The sequence below is a fragment of the Balearica regulorum genome, chromosome Z, assembly GCF_011004875.1.
Source record: "Balearica regulorum gibbericeps isolate bBalReg1 chromosome Z, bBalReg1.pri, whole genome shotgun sequence".
NCBI lineage: Eukaryota > Metazoa > Chordata > Aves > Gruiformes > Gruidae > Balearica > Balearica regulorum.
Genome location: NC_046220.1, coordinates 11676469 through 11698384, shown reverse-complemented (window position 1 = coordinate 11698384; position 21916 = coordinate 11676469). Strand labels below are relative to the sequence as shown.

Here is a 21916-nt window from a genome sequence, read left to right as displayed (position 1 = left end):
CTGCCAGCAGAAAATAAGAGTTTAGGCAAGTTAGGGACCAAGCACCTCTAAGGCAAGATTCAGATGTCACACCAGCTGTGCAGGGATAGGTAAGCATATATTGCTGTTCCAGAAATAAAGGATTGTAGATTTCAGAAGTACACATTTAGGACTGCAAGTTATCCATGACCCAGCAGTGTGCCCTTGTAGCCAAGAAGACCAATGGTACCTGGGGTACATTAAGAAGACCGTGGCCAGCAGGTCAAGGGAGATTATACTCCCGCTCTACTCTACACATCTGGAATATTGTGTCCGGTTCTGGGCTCCCCAGTACAAGAAAGACAGGGAACTACTGGAGAGTCCAGCAGAGGGCTACAAGGATGATGAGGGGACTGGAGTATCTTTCATATGAGGAAAGGCTGAGAGAGCTGGGTCTGTTTAGCCTGGAGAAGAGAAGACTGAGAAGGGATCTCATCAATACTTATGAATATCTAAAGGGTGGGTGTCAAGAGGATGGGGCCAGACTCTTTTCAGTGGTGCCCAGTGACAGGACAAGGGGCAATGGGCACAAGCTGGAACACAGGAAGTTCCTTCTGAATATGAGGAAAAACTTCTTCACTGTGAGGGTGACCGAGCACTGGGGACAGGCTGCCCAGAGAGGTTGTGGAGTCTCCTTCTCTGGAGATATTCAAAACCCACCTGGACATGATCCTGTGCAACCCACTCTAGGTGATCCTGCTCTAGCAGGGGAGGTTGGACTACATGATCTTCAGAGGTCCTTCTAGCTCCTACCGATCTGTGAATCTGTGACTAGTAGCAGGTATTAAATTAACTTAGAAAAGTAAGAGGAAGAAATACAGTTGAAACACTTCCAAGGGTAGACTGCAAAACAAAAAAACCACAAGCTTCAAGTCCAGCGATTCAGAAGCTGATCCAGTACTGACTAAAACCAGAGTGAAGTACATGTCACCTGGGTCCAGTAAATGTGATGCCAACAGGGTGACTTGATTGAACCTGTGGCTATTTTTTACTGTTTTACTGCAGGCTTAAAAATGAGGACTTTGCATGAGACAAGAACAAATTTCTAACTGTAGATATGTTCTCTAAAATGATGAAAATAATCCACAAGTACTAATTTATCAAGAGAGTTTGTTAAGAGATCCTAATCTTTATTCTGTTGAAGTCAGTGGAAAAACTTCAATTAACTTCAAAAGGAAGGGACTCTGAAATCCTGTTGGAAGATTATAATTGGAAGATTAACTGTATTCATCAGTTGAATTCATCCTTCCTAGCTTAGCATTTTGATTATTAAAATCCAGCTCTACGCTGGATCAGAAAATTTCTTCACACCATGCAATATTGCCTCCATTCCTGGATTACCCACGGCAATAGCTTATTTTTGCTGAGTCTGAAAATCTGGTACAAAATTTACCTTTGATTGTCATAGAGGGAAGAGCATTAGCTGGAAAACATCTCTGCTGCTTCTTGTTGTGACTGGTGTTTAGAACAAGCTTGCTGAGATTCTTGTTCAAGGTAGATGTATGGTGTTTATTCAGGGAAGGATACAAATCAGACTAATATCATGTCCTCCTCAAAAACTACCCTTTGTACTCATTTTCTGAATGTTCATCATTATCGTGGGGTATTCTCCATTTACTTTCAGTCTGAACAGCTCCTAACTATTATTTATCATCTACTACATAAAAGATACCAGAAATTCTGCTGTATTTAGGTGTTTGTAATTGATGATTTATTCTTTCCCTACCCTTCTGTTAGAAAAATGAAGTGGAATTGGGTTCAATCTCTTACCTTGAAATGGATTTCTTGGACCTACTCTCCTAGCTCTTTTTCTGAATGCTTTTCAGTTTGAGTGTGCATCAGTGCAAAGTTTACCATATTTTAAAGTTATCTCACTGAGACTGTACTACAATCATCTGTAACCATAACTGACACTGTACCATTACATAGCCTGGATTGTTTACAGTCACTTCTGTGAGGTGTTGTCGTATGTATCTTTTTCCAAGAGACTGGAAGTTAGTGCAAGTTTGGCTACTATATATGTTTTAAATTTTTGTATTTTTCATTAAAGATTACCTTAGCAATGATTTACTTTTGAGTATGTTACTTATAGATGTCTTGCAAACAAAATATCTGCTGAAAAGGGAAACTTTGTCAGTTGTCCAACTTGAAAAAAAAAAAATTCCACAGTCATGTTCTTGTGTTTCCTTCCCCAGCACTCTAAATATCCAGCACGCTAAAATTAATGAATTTTGTAAGATACTGTTCTCCTTGCTTTGTTCAAGGTTTAGGGAAGAAAGGTAAAAATACAGATGTCATCCAGGCTGTTGACGCCACCTAGTGTTCAAAGAATTGCTACGCCACAATTCTAATTGCAGTTGGCCAATTCTTTCCCTGAAGCATTGTGTTTGCAAAGGGGTTGAAGGAAAGACACATAATTTGCTTGGTAGTCTTTTCTTTTGTTACAATATTGAAGTTCCTCTTCATGTTAAGAATTATAATACAGTGGTGTGGTTCATCACAGTTGCAGATGAAAGCAGATTTTTGTCTCTCCTTAGAAGTGCTTTTTTCCTCTCTATTAATTCCCTGTTCATATGACTAGTATCATGGATATCACTCTGCTACTCATGAAGTCTAGAGTTCCTGAGTCAGCTTGATCAAATTCTGGAATTGAGCACAGATTAAAAGGTTAAACAACACTATTACAGTGTTGTTTTTTTCTAGAAAAAACCTGTCCCACTTAGAAGAGATTCCCTCAGGCTACATATACCAAAGGGTATCCTGAATGTTTGTGCTCCACTAGGATTTTGCTAGCATAGTTGGAAGTGTGTCAATCAGGAGGGCTGTTACTGCTTCCCAAAGAGCCACAGTTTCTCTGATTTTCATACTTATACCTTTCATAGCCTTTCTTTTACTTGTTACCTGAGTAGTATACATTTTAATGCTTTTAGATTGGCTTTTCAAACATTGTTTTTTCCAATTTCTGATCTCTCTGCTATTTGTCAGGTACCTTCCTGTGGTGAGCAACCAAAAGTTAGGGTTTGAGGTTTTGTTTCTGAGGAAGTTGTTTTACATTGCATAGCCAACAGTGTCTGCCTGAAGTGAGCAAATGTGTTAACATTTTTGATCTTTGCATCCTCTTGAAATGAAGTGCAGTTATTAATTGCTTGGACTTTAAACACAATTTCAGTATCAAGAGTTTAAAGGGCAGGAAATACTTCGAATACTTAAACTCTTTCAATTTTTTTTCATGCTTTCAGTTACTCACTGCATATTTTGGGAGAGGAGAGGAAAGGAATATGAAGCGTTCTCAATGTGAATCACTTTTGTGTCATTAAACCATTACTAAGAGATGAACAGAGCTCTACCTTCTGTAACTGGGTTGGGTTGTTCTTTGTGTACCCTTTGTGTAAAGACCTGCTGGATAAAGAGTCACAAGACTTCTCATCGGCTATAAATAATGAAGCATTTTTCTTGGTTGTTTGTTATCTCTTGTAAGAAACACTACTGAAAGTCTTCAAACTGCATTCATGGGATACCCCTTTTTGCTCTGTTAATACCTCCATGTTTGAAGTAAAAATAACATTCCTTGCATCACAGGCTAAAAAGAACAGCTCAAAAATGAAACAAAACTTTTGTGACAATTGAACCTGTTTATGCACGTTGTGGGTTTTGGAAGTTTACAGTTTAAGGCAAATGATCTTCAGAATTTGTGGTGAATTCTAGTAATAAAATAGTTCAAAACTTCCACTTCCAGCCTTTAAGGAACCATCACCCCTTCTTGACTTTACAGAGAAGGTCAGCTGCCACATCACCCTGAGTCTTTGCATCTGGGTTTGAACACAGTCAAGACCAAGCCCGATTTCATTCAGTTTGGAATGTGGTAGGCAAAATCACGTGCCATGTCCCTAACCGACAGCAAGTTCACGATAGGGCGTGCTTTTTCTTCTCTCATTCTTATTGCAAGAGGCAGTGTAAAAGCTGTGTAAGTCAAAAGATAAAATACTGTTACCTCTCTTCTGCTATGAAGGTCTGGTTTCCATAAAAAGCAAGGGAATGCAGCTACAAAGCAACCATGAAAGGTGAAGTTGTAAAGAAAGAAGGAAAAAAAAAGAAAGAAAAAACCAAACAGACAGTAAGCTATAGTGGTGCCACACGAAAAATACTGTGTTTCTGTCTCAGAAAAGCGTGAGAAAGGAAATAGATCTGATATCCTGGATGCTGTTTACTTCAGTCAGCACTGGAGTACAAAGCTTCAGCAGTTCTTAACTATTTTGATGAACTCACAGCGCATGCAGACTCTTAAGAGTCTGTGTATTTCGTGTTCCCTGTGAGTTTCCATATGACTGTATTTGCAGATTTTTTTTGAATGTATACTTAATGTACGTCAGTTAAAATACATGTCCTACTGGTCTCTTGTAGAAATGCGTTGTCCCATCCTCCAGAAACCAGCAGGTGTAACAGTTCTCCCTCCCAGATGTGGGCTGGAGCCTGCCGTTTCTGGGACTGTATGCCAGCTGAGCTGTCCCCAAGGATTCATCTTGTCTGGAGCTAGAGAAGAACTAAGGTGCATTTCATTTGGGAGATGGAGTGTAAACATCCAGGAGGCTCTGTGTAAAGGTAGAGACCAGCACAAAATCATTTCTATTTACACATGTGCAGGATTGAAGGGAAGCACACAGCAAATAACTGAGGGAGGACAGGTTTGAACTGGGGAAAGCATGATTTAAACAGTCTGTAAGAAGTGCTCCCTGTACCATTATAGCTTGGCTGTCAGATTTATTTGTAGTTTGTAATAAAAATGTGGAGTTCAGAGGTTACTTGAGTGCCAAGTTATCTTATAGGGCTTATCATTAACTCTCTGTCCTGGGATCTGTCTCATAAGACTGTTGTTGGGAAGCTGCCTGCTAAAAGGCCTGATGTGCAGGTAAATTTGAAATTTTAAAGTAGAAGTGAAGGCTCTTATCTTAAAGATAGTCAAAGTGGAACCCACACTCCTAGTAAAACAACAATGCTAATAATACTATTACTGATTTAGCACAGGTAGTTGGAGCAAATCTGTAACCACTGTGTAAACCCTGGCTGACAGACAGAACTATAGAGTTCATTTCAGTTGTCTTTGAACTTACTGTGGCTGTTAACATGCCCTGAGCAACAGTGCACAAGGCCAAAATTGGCTGACACAAGTGCACAGGGTATAAAGATGGGCAGAAGACGGTTACATGCATTTCAGTATGATTCTGCCATGTTTACCCGCCTCTTCTAGAAATGTTAGGTTATATATTCCCTTACACACATGCACACCAAGTTGGAAAGAGCTTGGCTTTGGATTATAGGAGGATACAATCAAAAGTGCAGTTTGTCTGGGAATATGCTGTTCACCTCTTCATGAACTATTGTGCTCCTAGAACTAATGCTTCCACCCCAAACTGGGGACCTCGCCAGGCACTGGGTGAAAGAACAGTACAGAAAACAGTTATGGCAGTCATCATGCCAGGTCACTACAGAAACTGAGGTGGGAACTTTTTTCTCTGTAATGGCCAGGAAGATTTTATCCCTCTCTTTAAACATACTATTTCCTACTCTGTGATGTACCACATATTGTTTTTCTGAATCTTTCATATAAACCTGTGCCAAACCACAGTTTTTAATATTTGATGGGATCCCAACACAAGGCTGCAAGTTGATGTGTTTGGATCAAGATAAAGCAGCATGGCTTGGGTTCAAGCTTTTAAATATTACCAGTGCATAAAACCCTAAAATACCAGGCACCAAGAAACTCTGAAGGTTATTCTCCTGTAGTAAAAATGAACAGTTGCATTTCAGTTGCCTTCATTCTTGTTATTGTCTCTCTCTATTTTGCTGCCAAAATATTTGGCCAGTTCAAAATAGGCATTTTCTTTCTGACTTATTTATTAGTCTTTTTACAGAATTTCACTTTTAAGTGGAATTTGCCCCAGCCTGAAGGCTGTGGTCAGGGGAGTGCGAACCATAACTGGTAGTTATTTAAAAGAGTGCATTTCTAATAAAATTTTCATCAGAATGAGTTCAGAGGAAGGCAAAATCACTTATATTTATTGCTTTGCACTCTTAATTACAGAGGTTTAATTGCCTGAGTTATGTCTTTACTGGAACTATTTAGTAATAAAAATATAAGTGATATCAGTTCTGAGTTGTTTTAAAGCCTCCTGGGCATATATGAGTTCAGAGCTTGAACGCTGTTGTCCTTGTCTCATGAGTCTAGAGACCATTTATCAAACAACACTACAGCAATAAAATAACCTGACCACAAATGTTTTGGGAGGCCCCGTGCCAGGGAAATGAAGTACTTTTAAGTTTGTCAGATAAACTTGAGGCTTAAATGTTGGTGGAGATGTTACCCGTATACCCATTACCAGTCCTTTGAAACCATCCAGCATTGTCATATATGTCATAAGAAGACTCCATTGGTCCAACATAATACCTTGTAGCAGGAGTTTACTAAGGAACATTTCCAGCAACTGGTGCCAGAAATCTTGCCATTGTTTCTTTCAAGTCGGTTCCACACCATGTTCCAAGGAATTTCAGAGTCACCACTGTCTTGTTCGTAGTACATATATTATATCACAAATACTTTTTTTTAAGTCACTGATTATGAAAAACAAGTGTTTTCATCTGTAAGTGTTGTGTGTGGGCAGTGAAAGGATAGATTCCTTCTTGATGAGTGTGTGTAATGAATGAATGAATGAGAAGAGAAACAAAGTCATTGTCGTCTTTGTTCCTCATTTTATGGTTGCATGTAGAAGCCAGAGTCTCATTGTGCTAAGTGATGTACAAAAATACAGCAAAAAATAGTCCCTTCCCCAGGGGAATTTACTGTTTATGTATGAGCCTGTAGGCATGAATTAAAAAGGGGCAGAGACAGGAAGTCTCTTGCAAAAATATGTGCATTTATATTCCAGGCAGCACAAAAAACAGTGGTTATAACCAGTTGTGATTTAACCATTATAGAGGTTTTATTTCTGTAATCTAACATATAAAACTAGTTTCTCTTTTTTCTGGATCAGATATTGAAGCTCCTCGGATCCACTGTCCAGAAAATATTGAGACTGAGACTCTGGAACATCATAACTCTGCTAATATCAGCTGGCAGGTACCAACAGCTGAGGATAACTCTGGAGATGAGGCAAGTTAAAATCTATACATTTGACTGGAGGCAGTCTTTCTATAGCTAGCTATTTCAAAATAATTTTTGAACTAGAATTTCTTTCTTCTGATAAGCAGGAGTAAAAGAAAAATCTGCTGAAAAGTTGTATCTTGAGAATTCTGCATTTTCCATCTTGGTTAGGGTTATGCAGTCACAGGACACTCTGCATGGTGTTTAAGTGCATAAAATCTCATATGGTTAATTTATGTGGTCAAAAGAAAGAATGTGGCCTTGTTTATAGGATGGAGACAGCTGCTTTAAAAATGAGCTTTAGAATGTGAAGAAGTTTAATAAACTCTTCTGAGAAGGAAGTAAACCAGTTCATTAATCTAAAAGGCTAACAAGAACACAATGTGATAAGTCAAAACTCATTTCAACTTCCCACGTGAGAAAGAAAAATCTAATTTTCCTGTCAGATGCAAGGTTCAGATTTGGGCTTTGGCTACTATGTGTATCAGAGGTCTGGAAATGGAGTTACAACGAAAATTTGCTCCAGAGCTGTTTCATAAAGAGTAGCATTCCGTACAGGCTCAGACATGATCGAGTTACAGCAACTGAATGGTTTATCATGAGTCAGCAGAGGAACAGTGGCTGTGTGTGCTTTTAATTTGCTGCAAACATGGGATTTTTTTGCACTTGGAAACTGTGAGCTATCCCAATAAAAGAGATTTAAGTTCACACATTTTTTTTGCTGTAGCATAGCCACAGTCAGGTACTGTAGCTCTGCTGACACAGGGTCGGTCATTCATTGACCTGTAGAAACCAGTGCCTTAGCAGTTCTTTTAAAGAGAAATTCCTTAAGGCAATTCTAACCCATGTGAAAGAGCTGTAGACAGCATGTAAGTGTCATTTAATCCAAATGTAGGGTTCCTTTGCTGTGCCAGAATGTTTTGAAGCATCTATGGGCTATGGACTCATATATAGATTAAAACTGTACATACTTACAGCCCACAACTGTATGCCCCACTCATCTCCCAGGTCTGCTGTCCTTGCAGCTGGAGTTGAACTGCAGACAAAGCACGTTCTGACCCAGCGTGGTGTGTGTTCAGTGCAGTGAGGCCGACAAGTCAGTCTTGAGTTTTCTTAATGCACAGTGCTGTAAACTGCAGCAGGTCAGGGTCCAAACCCTGACTGAGTAAATTGCTGTTGCTGTAAGGAAAGCAGGCTTGAGAAAAGGAGCAGAGCACTCTGTTGCGAAGTGTGCCCTCATTGCTTGAAGAGGCTATTTGCGTTAAGAATGAGTAGGCTTGACATTGAAGAATATTGTTTTGTGGCCATTTCTTGAAACATGACTGTCGTGATTACTAACCAGACTTGTTTTTTAAATAACAAGTGTTTTCCTATAAAAGGTCTCAGTTCACGTTACCCCAGCTTTCATACCACCGTTTCTTCTCCCAATTGGCGAAATTGCCATTACTTACACAGCGGCTGATAAGTCAGGCAATGAGGCAAGCTGTACATTCAGTGTCAAGGTTATTGGTAAGTGCTGGTAAAAATCACTGGGGGAGAGTCTGTCATACTTGAAACCTTATAATTTTGTGCAGAAGAGACTGTGAGTCACTCTGGCTTTTTTGTGTGCAGGTATAAGCGCAGGAGTAATATAATCTCCATAAACACTTTGCTGATCTTGTGTCACAGTTTGCATAGCGTGCAGTCATTGTTCCCGTATGTTCAGTTTGGGTTGTGCTTTGTTCTGTTGTTCGTTCTGAATGCTAAGATTTCTCCTCATACTGGTAAATTAAATGCTTTATTGTGTTGTCACTTATTGTCTCCATCATGCATATCTTTTTTTTCTTCTTGAAAGACTCCAACAAAGTTTCCAAGGTTCTTGCATATTGCTGATGCAAATCATTGTTCAAGTATTTCTGTCTGTGTTATTCAGCCCTGTAGAAGGCAAACACAATGCAGAAGCCATGAGTTCCACAGAATTAGTCTTGTCCATTCCCCCAGCATCCACCAATTGCAGCAGCTTACAAGTGTGCACCTAACTTTGTTATATCTTCTGACGTGAACTTAAAACTGCTGTTTACTTGACTGCTTGTGATTATAGCTTTCATCTGAGTGTGGCAGCAGTTCAGAAAGCTAATGTCATGCCATCCCTTCAAATTCTGCAGATGCAGAACCTCCTGTAATTGACAGATGCAGATCACCACCACCCATGCAAGCAGTAGAGAATGAGTACCCAGCAACATGGGAAGAACCACAGTTTTCAGACAATTCAGGTGAGATATAGTGCACGTCAAAACATGCACGCAACAGTGGAAGGCTAGGGAACTCCAACCTGTTAACCCTTGGTCCCTTGGAGTCCAGGATTTTTCTGAGGGTTTTTTTACTTTCTTATTTTTAAGAACACATGATTTGGAAGACATGCTGCCATTTCCTTCTCCATTTGTCAAGGTTGGTTGTGAGCAACCCTCTTTCGCTTACTGATGTTTTGGGATGTCTTTTAACTCTTTTAGGTGCTCCACTGACCGTTACTAGGAGTCATGCACCTGGAGATCTCTTTCCCAAAGGAGAGACAACAGTTCAATACACAGCCGTGGATCCCTCTGGCAATAACAGGACATGTGAGATCCACATTGTCATCAAAGGTTTGTTGTCTTAAATCTTCTGGTCAAGAGTGTATGGCGTTGTTTTAACTGAATATCATAACGGATGCAATGCTACTCCACTTTTACTTTAGTCTCCACTTTTTTAGTCATTCCCATTTTATATTGGTTCACAGTTTCCTTCACAATTACTTGGCCTATAAAATAAATCATGACCGAGGTTTTACAGTCAGTCCCTCCTAAGATTATTCCGACAAGTCTGTGTGTTGTTTCAGTAGTGCAGAATGGATAATGTTTAGTTTGAGAATTCAGGATGTAATAGTTTACTATAAATCATTGTATGAAAGTTCATGTAAAAATGTAGATTAATGTTTTGTATTATTTTAGTAAGTATATGCTTGAGCATGTGCCTTTGAAGCAGAAGTACAGAAGGGTTTGGGTCTTGCATTTCTGAGCTTTTTTAATTTCTCATATCTATCACAATATTTTTAAGTCTTCACATTTCTGAATTTCAAATTCCAGTGGCAGAGTTTGAGAATAATTTCGCAGTAGCCTGATCCTGCCTTTGTGGAAGCAACAAATAATATTTCCACAGCCTTCAACATAGGCAAGATCAGGTTGATAGTAGGTACTTTTGGAAATCCTATCAGTGCTGTTTTCCTGTGTGCTTGCTTACTTCACCACATTCATCAATATACAAATCTTTGTCTTTTTCATAGGTTCCCCTTGTGAAATCTCCTTTCAGCCTGTGAATGGTGATTTTACATGCACGTCAGATGAAGTGGGAGTTAATTGCACATTGCACTGTGCAGAAGGTTATAGCTTTTCAGAAGGATCAAGTGAAAACTACTATTGTGCATATAAGGATGGTGTCTGGAAGCCACCTTTTTCTCCAGAGTGGCCTGGCTGTTCTTGTAAGTCTTATTAAATGAATCTGCAACTCATCAAACACTCTGTTTAACGAGGAAGTAAATGAAAATATTTTAGAAATTATTACTTCTATTTAATGATAACAAATCTTCTCTGTCCTCTGCCTCCAAATAGTTACAAATATTGTCAAAGAATACCTGAAAGCCCCTAAATGTGTTATTTCAGAAGCTATCTAAAACACAGAAATAGCAGTGAATTTGAGTCCTGGGAGTCACAAAATAGTAAAGATGGCAAAGTAGACAAGGTCTGTCATTATTTTGAATTAGTATTTGAAACTGTTTACAAACACTAACAGTGTCTTTTCAATAGGAAGTTCAAGAGTATTTGCAACTTCTTGGTCCAAATGCATTGTGCATGCTGTACTTACATATCTAATTATCACCAAATCAGAAGTGTTTACGTATTTCCTTTGAGATGGACACATGCAAAACTTCAGCTGTGTAATTTCCCAGTTTTGATGACATTTTAATGATAAATGTATTAGAGCTACATACGAAGCCAGTCTTGGCAGCATGCTGCATCCACTTCCATCAGAGTGGATTTCTTGGTTTCAGCAAACAAAAGCATTGTTTCAGCTGTGAGCAAATGCAAGTTATGCTTCAGAGCTATCTATCAATTCGAAGTCCACAACTTCGACACTTAGTAATTTTGATTTGCTTGAATTCTGGATGACAATTTTTCATTTTTAGCCTAACAGAATTAGTAACAGGACTTTTAATACTCATGGTTCTCTCTCAGTAGAAAGAAAGATGGGAGTTTAGTTGACAGCTCACAGGTTTCTTCCATTAAGAAAATGCTGAAATAGATAAATGACACACCTTTTTTTAATGTCTGTTAGCTTCCCCAATTAGTCTGATACCTGTCAAAGGGTCATATTCAACTGTATTGACTGAGATACGTGTGATCCATTTTCATGTATACAACATGAGGAATTTGCTAATTTAAAGACAATGCTTATTAGCTTAGTGTATTCCAGTTTTAGCCTGAATGATCTTGCTTTTAGCTATGAAACCCTTGCAGTGACCAGTAAAAAATTATTTCTCCTACATTTTTCAGTAAATCGCTTTGCAAACCATGGGTTCAAATCCTTTGAGATGCTCTACAAAGCAACACGATGTGATGACAGCAATCTTCTAAACAGCTTTACTGATGCATTCCAGAGTGCACTTGGTAAAATGGTAGGTTAGTAAATACTTCTTCCTTTTAAAAACTTTTTAAAAGTATACCTCATTGTTCATTTTCCCAGCTAACTAATTTCATACAAGGAAAATACAACAGAAACTCATAAATGAAATTTGTGATTTTTCAGAGGATGACAAGTCTCCTTTAAAAATAAAGATGATTCACTGGCATTTTAACGTGATTCAGTTCAGTCTTCAATGTGAAGTTACATAGGACAGAATTCGTAAGAAGTGTCCAAGTAGCTTAGGAACCTGGCACTCATAGATTTTCAGTAGGCTTCCAAAGAGAACCTGTGCAGTTTTAAAAACCCCAATTGATTGTCCCCTAACCTCAGTGTTGGTTTTGAAAGTTGGATATGATTATAAAATATGTGTTTTATAAGAATATGTATAACATATATCCATATCATATAAATTATTATACATGTATACAAATACATAAATTCCACATGTGGTGCCTATGTCCAGGCACTTAAATCCAGTAGTAGTGTTTTCAATAATTTGCTCAGGTTTCTTGAGTTTCACTCCTATCATTAAGAATTGTATGTCACTGCATTTGAAGGGGTAGCCCATTCCTCCTCTACTGTGCCTCTTGCTTTCCACTTCAGTATCACAACCTGCCCTCTTAATCCATGGGTCTGTCCCCAGCTGCAAAGCAGAAGCAGCAAGACTCTGAGTTCTGGTCTCAGAACTGGATGTCCAGGCATAGTGTGATAGCATTGCTCCAGAAGAGAACACTGAGCAGTTACAGATTTTTTGCAGGACAAGGCCCATATGCTAAAAGCTTCTCTACAGCTAATGAACAAACTCCTGCAAGTTTGGAAAAGATGTTAGTAGCCCTGGTCAAATGGCTGAAAACTTACGTAACATATCAGGCAATCTCTGACATTTGGACCTAAATAATCTTTTATGCTTTTGCCTTGCTTCAGGTTTGTTCTTTTCCAGTAGAGAAATCTTGCCTGGTTTTGTTTCTGTTCCTTTACCTTAAGAGCCAGCTACCACCAGGTTCCAGTCTTAGACCATTACTACCAGCAAGCAAAAGATAATAAGGAAATAATGCTTAGTGATCTGCCCAAGCAATTACATCAAAATGCAACAATCTGGCAAAACAGTCAAATAGGCTGTTTTGAATATACCTATTCCCAAGAATTCTAAATTATAGCAGAGCTCTGAAAAGGAGAGAGGAATCAGAAGGAGCCATCTTTCCAATGAAAATCAATATGGAATATACACAGCAATTCCAAAACACAACCTAGAGCCCAGTTTGCTTGAAACCTTTCTGGAAAAAGCAAGAAATACAGATTTTATAAAAAATCATGTATTCGTCAATTCTTATCTAACTTCCACTGCTTTTGTGGAGAGAAGAAATCAACAATACCAGAAAGGTTTATGTCAGGTTTTTCTGTCCTGTGGTTTCTGTCCTTTTCAGATGATTTTCCCTGTCCTCTGAGGTCTCTTGGTGGAATGCATGACTCCCTTTCCATGGGTAGGGAGGGGTGGATATGAAGAAATGAAGTTTGAAAGCTAGAAACAAAGTGACAGTAATGGTGTAAACCTGACAGAATTACAAGTTACATAGCTGGAAAAACCACAAATGTTTTCTAACATGTGACCTGTCATCTTCAGCAGGGAGAAACAAGCCTGAACTTATTTCTACATTTTGGGATTTCACATGCAGAGTAGTTAACTGAATGGACATCTTCTCTTGTAAACAAAGATACTCTATAACAAAGAGCTTGTATGCCTACAAGTTGCCTTCTTATTTCCTAGCTGTATCAATAGAACATCCTTCTTTCAGCAGACTTTGCCAGGTTTATAAGAGAAATAAGGAAAAATAAGGAAATCTAGTCTCACTGGCAGGACCGGTGCTTCACTAGAAGTTTTTATAAGTTGGGGAGAGGGCTATGTTGTTTTATTTTTTAATGTTATTCTTCTTTCTGTTGAAAGGTCCCATCATTCTGTAATGATGTTGATGATATTGACTGCAGATTGGAAGATCAGACACAGAAGCATTGCTTGGAATATAATTACGATTATGAAAATGGATTTGCTATTGGTAATTATTGATTGTGTAGTTCCTTAACCATCCAGGTTTAACGTGTCATAATTCCTTTTGTTCTGAAGTATTGTGTGAGATATTTTTAAAAAGTAACTATAGACCTCTTAAGATAGTAAGCAATTACATAATAGATTTTGTAAAAATACTATGGAATTGTTTGCTGTCTGGTTTTGATACTGCTTCCTATATAGCGTAGATGAAAAGTTTACTGAGATGCCTTATGATGAGGAGGGGAAAAAAACCACAGGCAGAGTCCTACAAACCTGGAAGAAAGCAACTTTTTAAAAATGTACAATTTCAAACCAAAACACTGAAAAAGTGCAATAGATGATTCTGGAGATTGCTAAGAAAATGAGGAGCATCCTTGATGCTGGTTCAGATCAGCACAGAACCCTCACAGTGTAAAGCTATACAAGCTTAAGTTTCCCCATTAGCTGTGAAATGACTCGCTGTATGCGAGGGCAGGTTGTGCAGGATGACTGTAGCTATAGCAGAGTGAAAGCTGTGAGGGTCGTAGTGACTGTTCCCACGTTGCTTTATGACAAGTAAATTGTCAGTTTCAGTTCATTTTTTGTACAGGTTAGTGCTCATGTGTGTACTGGTGTTGTTCTTGGCATTTCCGAGTCCCATGGGGGTGCTCAGAGCAGAAAGGCTAAAAACAAATAACTTACATTACCTATCTTAGCAGGAGTCACTTTGGCAGATCAACATCAGAATACATACTGTGGCTCTTTTACACTTTTATAGTGGAGTTTCTCGGTAGAGCTTCCTGCTGGATCTCACCTTTTAGACGTGCTTCACTGAGTTTGAGAGCACATTTGTTTGTAATCAATCAGACGCGAGGGGGCTGAGTGTTGAGTTTGCAGTTGTCATCAGGGTAGAGATGAATATTGATGACAGCTGGAGCTAACTTGTAAAGGCACACTTGAAACAGTGTTCAGGACGTGGGATGTGGGGTCCCATTATCCTCTGGTTCATGTCAACCTTTTATCAGAATAACCTTGTTGTTGTTTTTCTGGAGTTTCTGATAATTTTATACTAGGATGGCCTAGTATATATATTTGTATACTACTCAGGTCACAGGAGACAGCAGTTTAGATAATTATTGGTATTAACACAGTATTAACCACAAAGCTGTGGAATTAACTTGCCCTAGTTTCCACTGTAAATTAAGCATAATCTATATGACTGCTAACATGTAATGGGCAGAATATTTTTATGTTTTCATGTGTTTAAAAAAAGAGCTACATCAATGAAATAGACTATACACCTCTAGATTTAGTCATTATAAAAAGGTAGGTTATGTATAGAAACAATTGTTTAACTTTTTCTGGTTGAAAGTGTATTATAGGCGAAGGACAGTATACAGGGGTGAATTTGACTCAGTATGTGTAACAGGAAATGCCTGTCTGGGGAGAATAAACACATAAGATAATGCTACCAGCCTTTTCTGAGAGGGCAGATGATGGTAGAACTCTTCAGGAGCTGTGAGAAGATGCAATGGAGACATGTGGTATAGGCCATGCTGTGTGTAATTGAGCAGGAAGAGAAAGAGAGCAATATATGGAATTGTTACAGAAGATGAAACCTGGCAGGTGAGGGTCCATGCAAGACAGAGGAACAGAAAGAATTGCAACTTGTAACTTTTATAGCAGTATTTCTTTAAAAGTTTGGCTAACTGCGCAAGATCCAGGATCTCTAGGATACCAGTTAGGAATGAGACTAGTTTTTCCTTTTTCTTTAGTCAAAATGCTGGTACAATAGGCACTTGTGTGGAGGCACAGCCAGCACTCATCATCTGGAGCTTCAAACAGACCCCATTCTACTGGGGATGTGTTTAAGAAGTACAGGTACTTCCTTTCCACATGGTGTTGCTTCTCTTTTTGTTCTTTCTTAATGCCTCACAGGACCTGCTGGCTGGGGCGCAGCAAACCAGCTGGATTATTCCTATGATGATTTTGTTGATGCAGCGCAAGAAGATGACTTATCCAAGCATCTGTCTGCCTCTGTAAAAGCAGCACCTGCTCGAGTCAAAAGGCATAAGCTGAATGTTCCAATGACTGACCACAAAATCAAGTTAATATTCAACATCACGGGTGAGAGAAGTCAAAATATCCTTTTCCTATGCCTTCTTTTTAAAAAAACGTGTTTCTAATACATTTGGTAAAACAGCCTTCAGTTCACAAAGCTTGCTGAGGATGCAACTGACAGTTTTCTGGAGATATTCATAGCCCCATTTCATCACAGACTTTCTATTTGGGGGGAAGATCACAGCCTCATGTTCATGGAGATCACTGTGCACATGGCCTGCTTTCCACTGACAAGCTGGAGTGTTGCACTCTTGATATACTCCAGAGTACACTGGAAGCGCTGACTGTAAAATCTGTGTGCTTTTCATGTTTTCTGTTTATATCCCAGCTAGCGTGCCACTGCCTGATGAAAGGAATGATACATTGGAACTGGAAAACCAGCGACGGCTTCTTAAAACTCTGGAGATGATCACAAACAGGCTGAATAGGACTCTCAATAAGGAACCCATGTATTCTTTTCAGTTTGCATCTGAACTCATTGTAGCTGACAGCAACTCACTGGAGACCGAGAAGGCCTTTCTTTTCTGCAGGCCTGGTTCTGTGCTGAGAGGGAGAATATGTGGTAAGCCAGATGACTTGCACCTTACATGTATTTAGAATCCTTTTGAAAAAGCAAGGTTTTAAAGCATGTTTGCAGAGGCTTATGGTTTGACACAGTCCAGTGCTTGTGGTCTCCCAGAACAATAAACTGCAAAAATGCTTCGCGTAGTTTGACTTGCAGAGGATGTTTATGTTCCTAACCAAGGCCTGTGCAAAAAGGACGCTTTTGTACCCAGGATTCCACTCCCATGGGGAAGTGGCACGTCCACACTTGGTGATACACAGGAAAACAGTGCTTGGTATGCAGTCTTTTAACCCTATTGGTCATATGGGTGATGTGTAGCTAAGATAGGGAATTGGATTCTATTTCCTGTGCGTAGTGAGATCTTTTCAGTATTCCAGAGAGATACCCCATTTGCTGAGGAACAGAGTCACATTTCACATAAACAGGGTTTGACTAAATGGGAACTCCAGAGGCAAGACAAGTATGTATGACTGTGCATTCTGAGGGGGACCTTATGTTTCCAATGTTACAGTCAGCTGCCCTTTGGGTACCTATTACTCCCTGGAGCATCGTACGTGTGAAAGCTGCTGGACTGGATCCTACCAAGATGAGGAAGGGCAGCTGGAATGCAAAAATTGTCCATCTGGTAGCTATACTGAGTATCTGCACTCTAGGAGCATCTCTGAATGCAAAGGTGAGAACTTTTTCTTCTTGAGACAGCCACTTCTGAATGCCTGGTCATATCTGTTTGGTCCCCATTGTGGGAGTATTGGAGTGAGGTTAGCCTGTGCATTGAGGAGCAGTCCTAACTGCCCTTTGATGTATATGTAAAGAGAAAAATCCAGGTTTTCACCACTGCTGTGGCATGCAGGGTGCCTAGGCAGATGTTTTAAGAAGACCTGGCCTTTGAAGCTTTGTTTCATTTCTGTCTTCATTCTGTGACATTATGAGCCCATTTTGCGGGGACTAATACACTTAAAATAATGCTGTTCTTGTCCTTGCCAGTCCCTCTCCATCCTACCATGATCAAAGAAGAAATGTCTGCATCCTACACTACAGTGCTCTGGTATTCAGCACCTCAGCACCACTGTCTCTTTGTGATTTACTCTGAAAAAGAAGTTGCTAGTTTTATTTCCTGTTTATTGTCTTATCATTTTGTTGATTAAAAATGAGTAACTGAGTTGAAATAAATCATCTGTGAAGCTGATTGGAAGAGAATTAACTGGTTAATAATTCACAAATACACTATCAGTAACTTAGCACAAGTCCTTTTGTGTTTGCTCTTTGTACCCATGAAGTCCTTCAGAGTAGAGTAAACTCTAGAAATAAAAGTCCCTGTGACATGTATTGTGATTTCAGCATTATTTTCAGAGGCTAGGAGCCATGTTTCCTGTTGGACATTGCTTAACCTCTATGAATTATTCTGCCTTACAGCTCAGTGCAAGCAGGGAACATATTCAGCTAATGGTCTTGAGACATGTGAAACATGTCCACTTGGTACATACCAGCCAGCATTTGGATCCAAGAATTGCATCTCTTGCCCAGAAAATACATCAACGGTTAAAAGAGGTGCAGTGGATGTCTCAGCTTGTGGAGGTTTGTAACAAAAGGAGCTAAGAATTTTTTTAAATTAAATTCTAAAAATTTCTAAATGTTGCTTAAACATCAGCTATTGTAATCAATTCATCTGCCTAAGATTGAATTCCACTTCTGATTAAGTGTGGACCAAGCAGCATTTCCTAGAAAAATGACAGATCATTTCCTGCTACCCTGATTATTTCAAATTTCCATTTTTTTCCAAAATGGATTCTTATCTAAAGAAAGATGAATAAAATGAGGTATGTGATGGGTACCTACATGAACATAAAACCTTTTCCCTTACAGAAGAGAAAGGAAATGACAGGATGTTTGTCTTTGAAACAGCTTCCACATACTCTGTACAAAAATGCTGAATTTTAACACAGTTTGTTCCATAATTTGTTTCAAGAAATTGTCCTCAACTGTCTTTGGGAAGCTCTACCACAAAGATTCCCAGGCAAAATAGTCTGCAGGGATTAATGGTACAAAAAAGAGTTCTCTTTTGTCGTTACTCCTTAATGAAGGAAAATAAAGGTGTGAGAGATAAAAGGGAAAGGAAGTTGCATTTGAAAGCTGTCCCCAGAGCAGCAAAAGGAATAGATAGAAATAATTCCCAGATATTTCCATAGTCCTTTGAGAACCATGTGTCACCTAACAGCACAATTTAAAAAAGCATCTCCTAGAGGTTTGAGTTCCTGGCAGGTTTCACCCTATTCCTTTAAGTTTGAGGAGGAACTAAGAGGGGAGGAGAGAAAATGACCAGGAATAGGTGGGGGGACATAGAGTGGGGGTGCAAGCGATCACTCAAAAAATGTTCTTTTGTTCTTGCAGTACCATGTCTTGCAGGCGAGTTCTCTCGTACAGGCTTGACACCTTGCTACCCCTGTCCCAGAGACTACTATCAACCAGACTCGGGAAAGTCTTACTGCTTGTCTTGTCCCTTTTATGGAACAACAACTGTCATTGGTGCCAGATCCATCACAGATTGTTCAAGTAAGTCAAATTATCACTGCTGGAGAACGCGAATAAAGGGAACATCTAAAGGATAGCCAGCAGTAGTCTTAACAGAAAACATCCCACTCACTCTCCTAACAAATGTAGACCTTCCTTTGCAACCAGTGAAGTTCACAGCTGGTTTTGCCAACTGGTTTTGCCTCTCTATTATGTAGAAGGAGTGACTCTGTGATACATATCAAGGCTCAATAACAGAATATACGTGTACAGAGTGTGTGTGTGTATGTACGCACTGTATATGTATACTATATATATAAACTATAGAGTTTTATATATATACACAAATATGTATATTCATGTATGTGTGTATAAATACACATAAAATATTTTATATGTACGCACAGATATGTGCTTTAGAAATGCATGTGCTTACAAATACATATATGTGTAAAATATATATAAAATACTTTGTGGTGGTCACTGTAAAGTTTGGGGTTTATTCCCACAAATTCACTTTTTTCAGTATATCTTTAGATGCATTACTAGCATGCAATTATTACACCCTCATGGAATAGGGAGGGACCTTGCCATACAGTATTATTAACAGCACTTTCATATCTTTCCTCTTTAGGTTTTGGCTCTACTTTTTCAGCAGCTGAGGAAAGTGTAATGATGGTACCAGCCTCTCCAGAAAATATCAGCAAGCAGTACAAAGTCAGCAGTCAGGCAAGGACAGGATATATTTTCCCATGTTATCTCAAATGAAAGAAAGAGTGCCTTCTGCAGCAGTAAATGACTAAGGCCTTTTTAAATGTAATTGTTTTGCTGACTATATTTCCTGAAGAGATGATAGCCATGGTCATGAGGGGAACACACAAACTGTCTTTGTAATGATAGGAGCACTTTCACTGAATAAAGGAGGCTGCCATCAGCTATTGGCAGTCTTAAATTCTGGACTTGAAGCCTTCACCTGATGTATGAAATATTTATCATACTTATAAAAGAAATGTAAAATTCATGGAAGAGGTTCAGCCAATTTATGAAAAGCAGATTGACCATACTCAGTCATCTGATATCTTCTATATGCTGCATTCCAGAAGATGCTACCAGGCATCTAAGTCTTAGTTGTAAAATCTTCATTTTACTTATTGCAACATAGACACGCTTGAGGAGGCAAGTAGAGCTCCCTTCTGCTGTGAGTAGCCCCTTTGAAATACAGGCAAGTCCTCATGTGATAGAAACAACTCCAGTGACAATGTTGGCCAGAGTTGCGCCCTTACTCCCACCATCTCCTGCCCTAGCCTGTAACTCTGATAAGACTGCTTTGTTTAAATCTAAATTTAGGATATTGTGTGAACAGGATCAAAGTTGACTGATGGTAAATCTGGCCTGAACCATTATATGACATATAGACAGGTGACAAACTGATCTCCTGTGGTTTTAGTTGACCATTTGCTGAATTCAGGTTTGCTACATTACATTAGAAAAAACCAACACCATACAGTAAAGTTCTCCACCAGTTCACCTGCTGACCAGTAGCAGGAAGTGATTAGCCAGTGTAAAGTGGAGAGCTCTTACCTAAAAGACAACATAATATGAACTGTCATCTGTGCATCATAACTAAAGTTCTAAAGGAACAACTGCGATGACGACATTTTGCTAAGTAAAGTGTAATTTTAAAATAATAATTCACATTCCTGGTACTTCTGTTTAGAAAAACGAATGGTTGATGTGCTGAGGGACAAAGAGCTAGAAGTTAATACCAGTGACTTTTTTTTTTTTTCCCCAGCTTTCCAAAGTGGTTATAGGATGTGCAGTTTAAAATACTTTGTTCAACCTGTATTTCCACCTTTACTGTAATTGTATCATTATTGCCTCTGGCAGGTCTTTCATGAGTGTTTCCTGGAACCGTGCCACAACAATGGGACATGCAAACAATTGGGAAGTGGATATATTTGCATATGCCCACTTGGATATACAGGTAAAAAATTGAGAAGCAGGTGGAGGAGCTAATGTTCTCCATGCCATTAACATGAGCAAGCGTTAAGGAGCAAAACATTTCAGTGCAAGAGTATAGCTTAACTAATTGGAATATCCATCACAGATTTACCATATGTAAGAAAAAGAAATGGTTCCTCATGTTCTCACTGAATTATATTGCATTTGGCAGAAAAGGATTTTGAATGGTGTTTCTTTTAGTCGAGTTAGTGAATTTTAAAATCCTATCACTTGGCAATATTTATTATTAGCAAAAGCTGGAAATTGGCACTCTAAACAGCTAATTCCACCAGATCTGCCTGTATTCCTCTTCATTATTAGCTTCCCAGTTGCTTCAAAGCAAACAGATGACTTAGCATTCAGCTATTATCAAGAAGTAATCTCTGTTACTGGTGGTATGTATTAAGTGCCACTATCTGGAACTGATCTGTCTGTTGCCAGGTATGCATCATATCTTTCTAATAGCATTTTGTCTCAGGTCCGTGTTAAAACACAATCTAAAGAAATTATAATAAACCTGAATATCTGGTAATGTATGCGGTTAATCAGTCAGTTTTCCTACATTAAGTAGTCATGACTTCTATGCTTCTGAACAATTTCAAATGTCTCGCTGTTCTCAGTCCTTTATTTTGCATTCTAGGCTTGAAATGTGAAACAGAAGTTGATGAGTGTAAATCATCTCCTTGTCACAACAATGGAATGTGTAAAGATGGCATTGGGACCTTTGTTTGCCATTGTCGACCAGGCTATTCAGGTAATTTGTTTCACTTCATAGCCCTTCTTCAGACAGGCATTGTTTCTGTGCCAAGTAGGTAACACAAAAGACAAGGGCTGTATAATTCCACATCTA

General features: G+C 39.0%; 1 protein-coding gene across 1 annotated transcript in view; it reads left to right on the top strand.

Annotated features, from left to right (window-relative positions):
• SVEP1 (sushi, von Willebrand factor type A, EGF and pentraxin domain containing 1) overlaps positions 1-21916 on the top strand; it is a 128526-nt gene that overhangs the window by 50751 nt on the left and 55859 nt on the right. The window contains exons 7-22 of the mRNA XM_075739560.1: positions 4420-4617; positions 7044-7162; positions 8533-8662; positions 9298-9405; positions 9643-9774; positions 10452-10646; positions 11719-11840; positions 13791-13899; positions 15810-15998; positions 16321-16554; positions 17069-17230; positions 17971-18132; positions 18946-19107; positions 19700-19794; positions 20953-21049; positions 21707-21820. Coding sequence (XP_075595675.1) covers positions 4420-4617; positions 7044-7162; positions 8533-8662; positions 9298-9405; positions 9643-9774; positions 10452-10646; positions 11719-11840; positions 13791-13899; positions 15810-15998; positions 16321-16554; positions 17069-17230; positions 17971-18132; positions 18946-19107; positions 19700-19794; positions 20953-21049; positions 21707-21820 — 2328 coding nt within the window. The remainder of the gene's footprint in view (positions 1-4419; positions 4618-7043; positions 7163-8532; positions 8663-9297; positions 9406-9642; positions 9775-10451; positions 10647-11718; positions 11841-13790; positions 13900-15809; positions 15999-16320; positions 16555-17068; positions 17231-17970; positions 18133-18945; positions 19108-19699; positions 19795-20952; positions 21050-21706; positions 21821-21916) is intronic.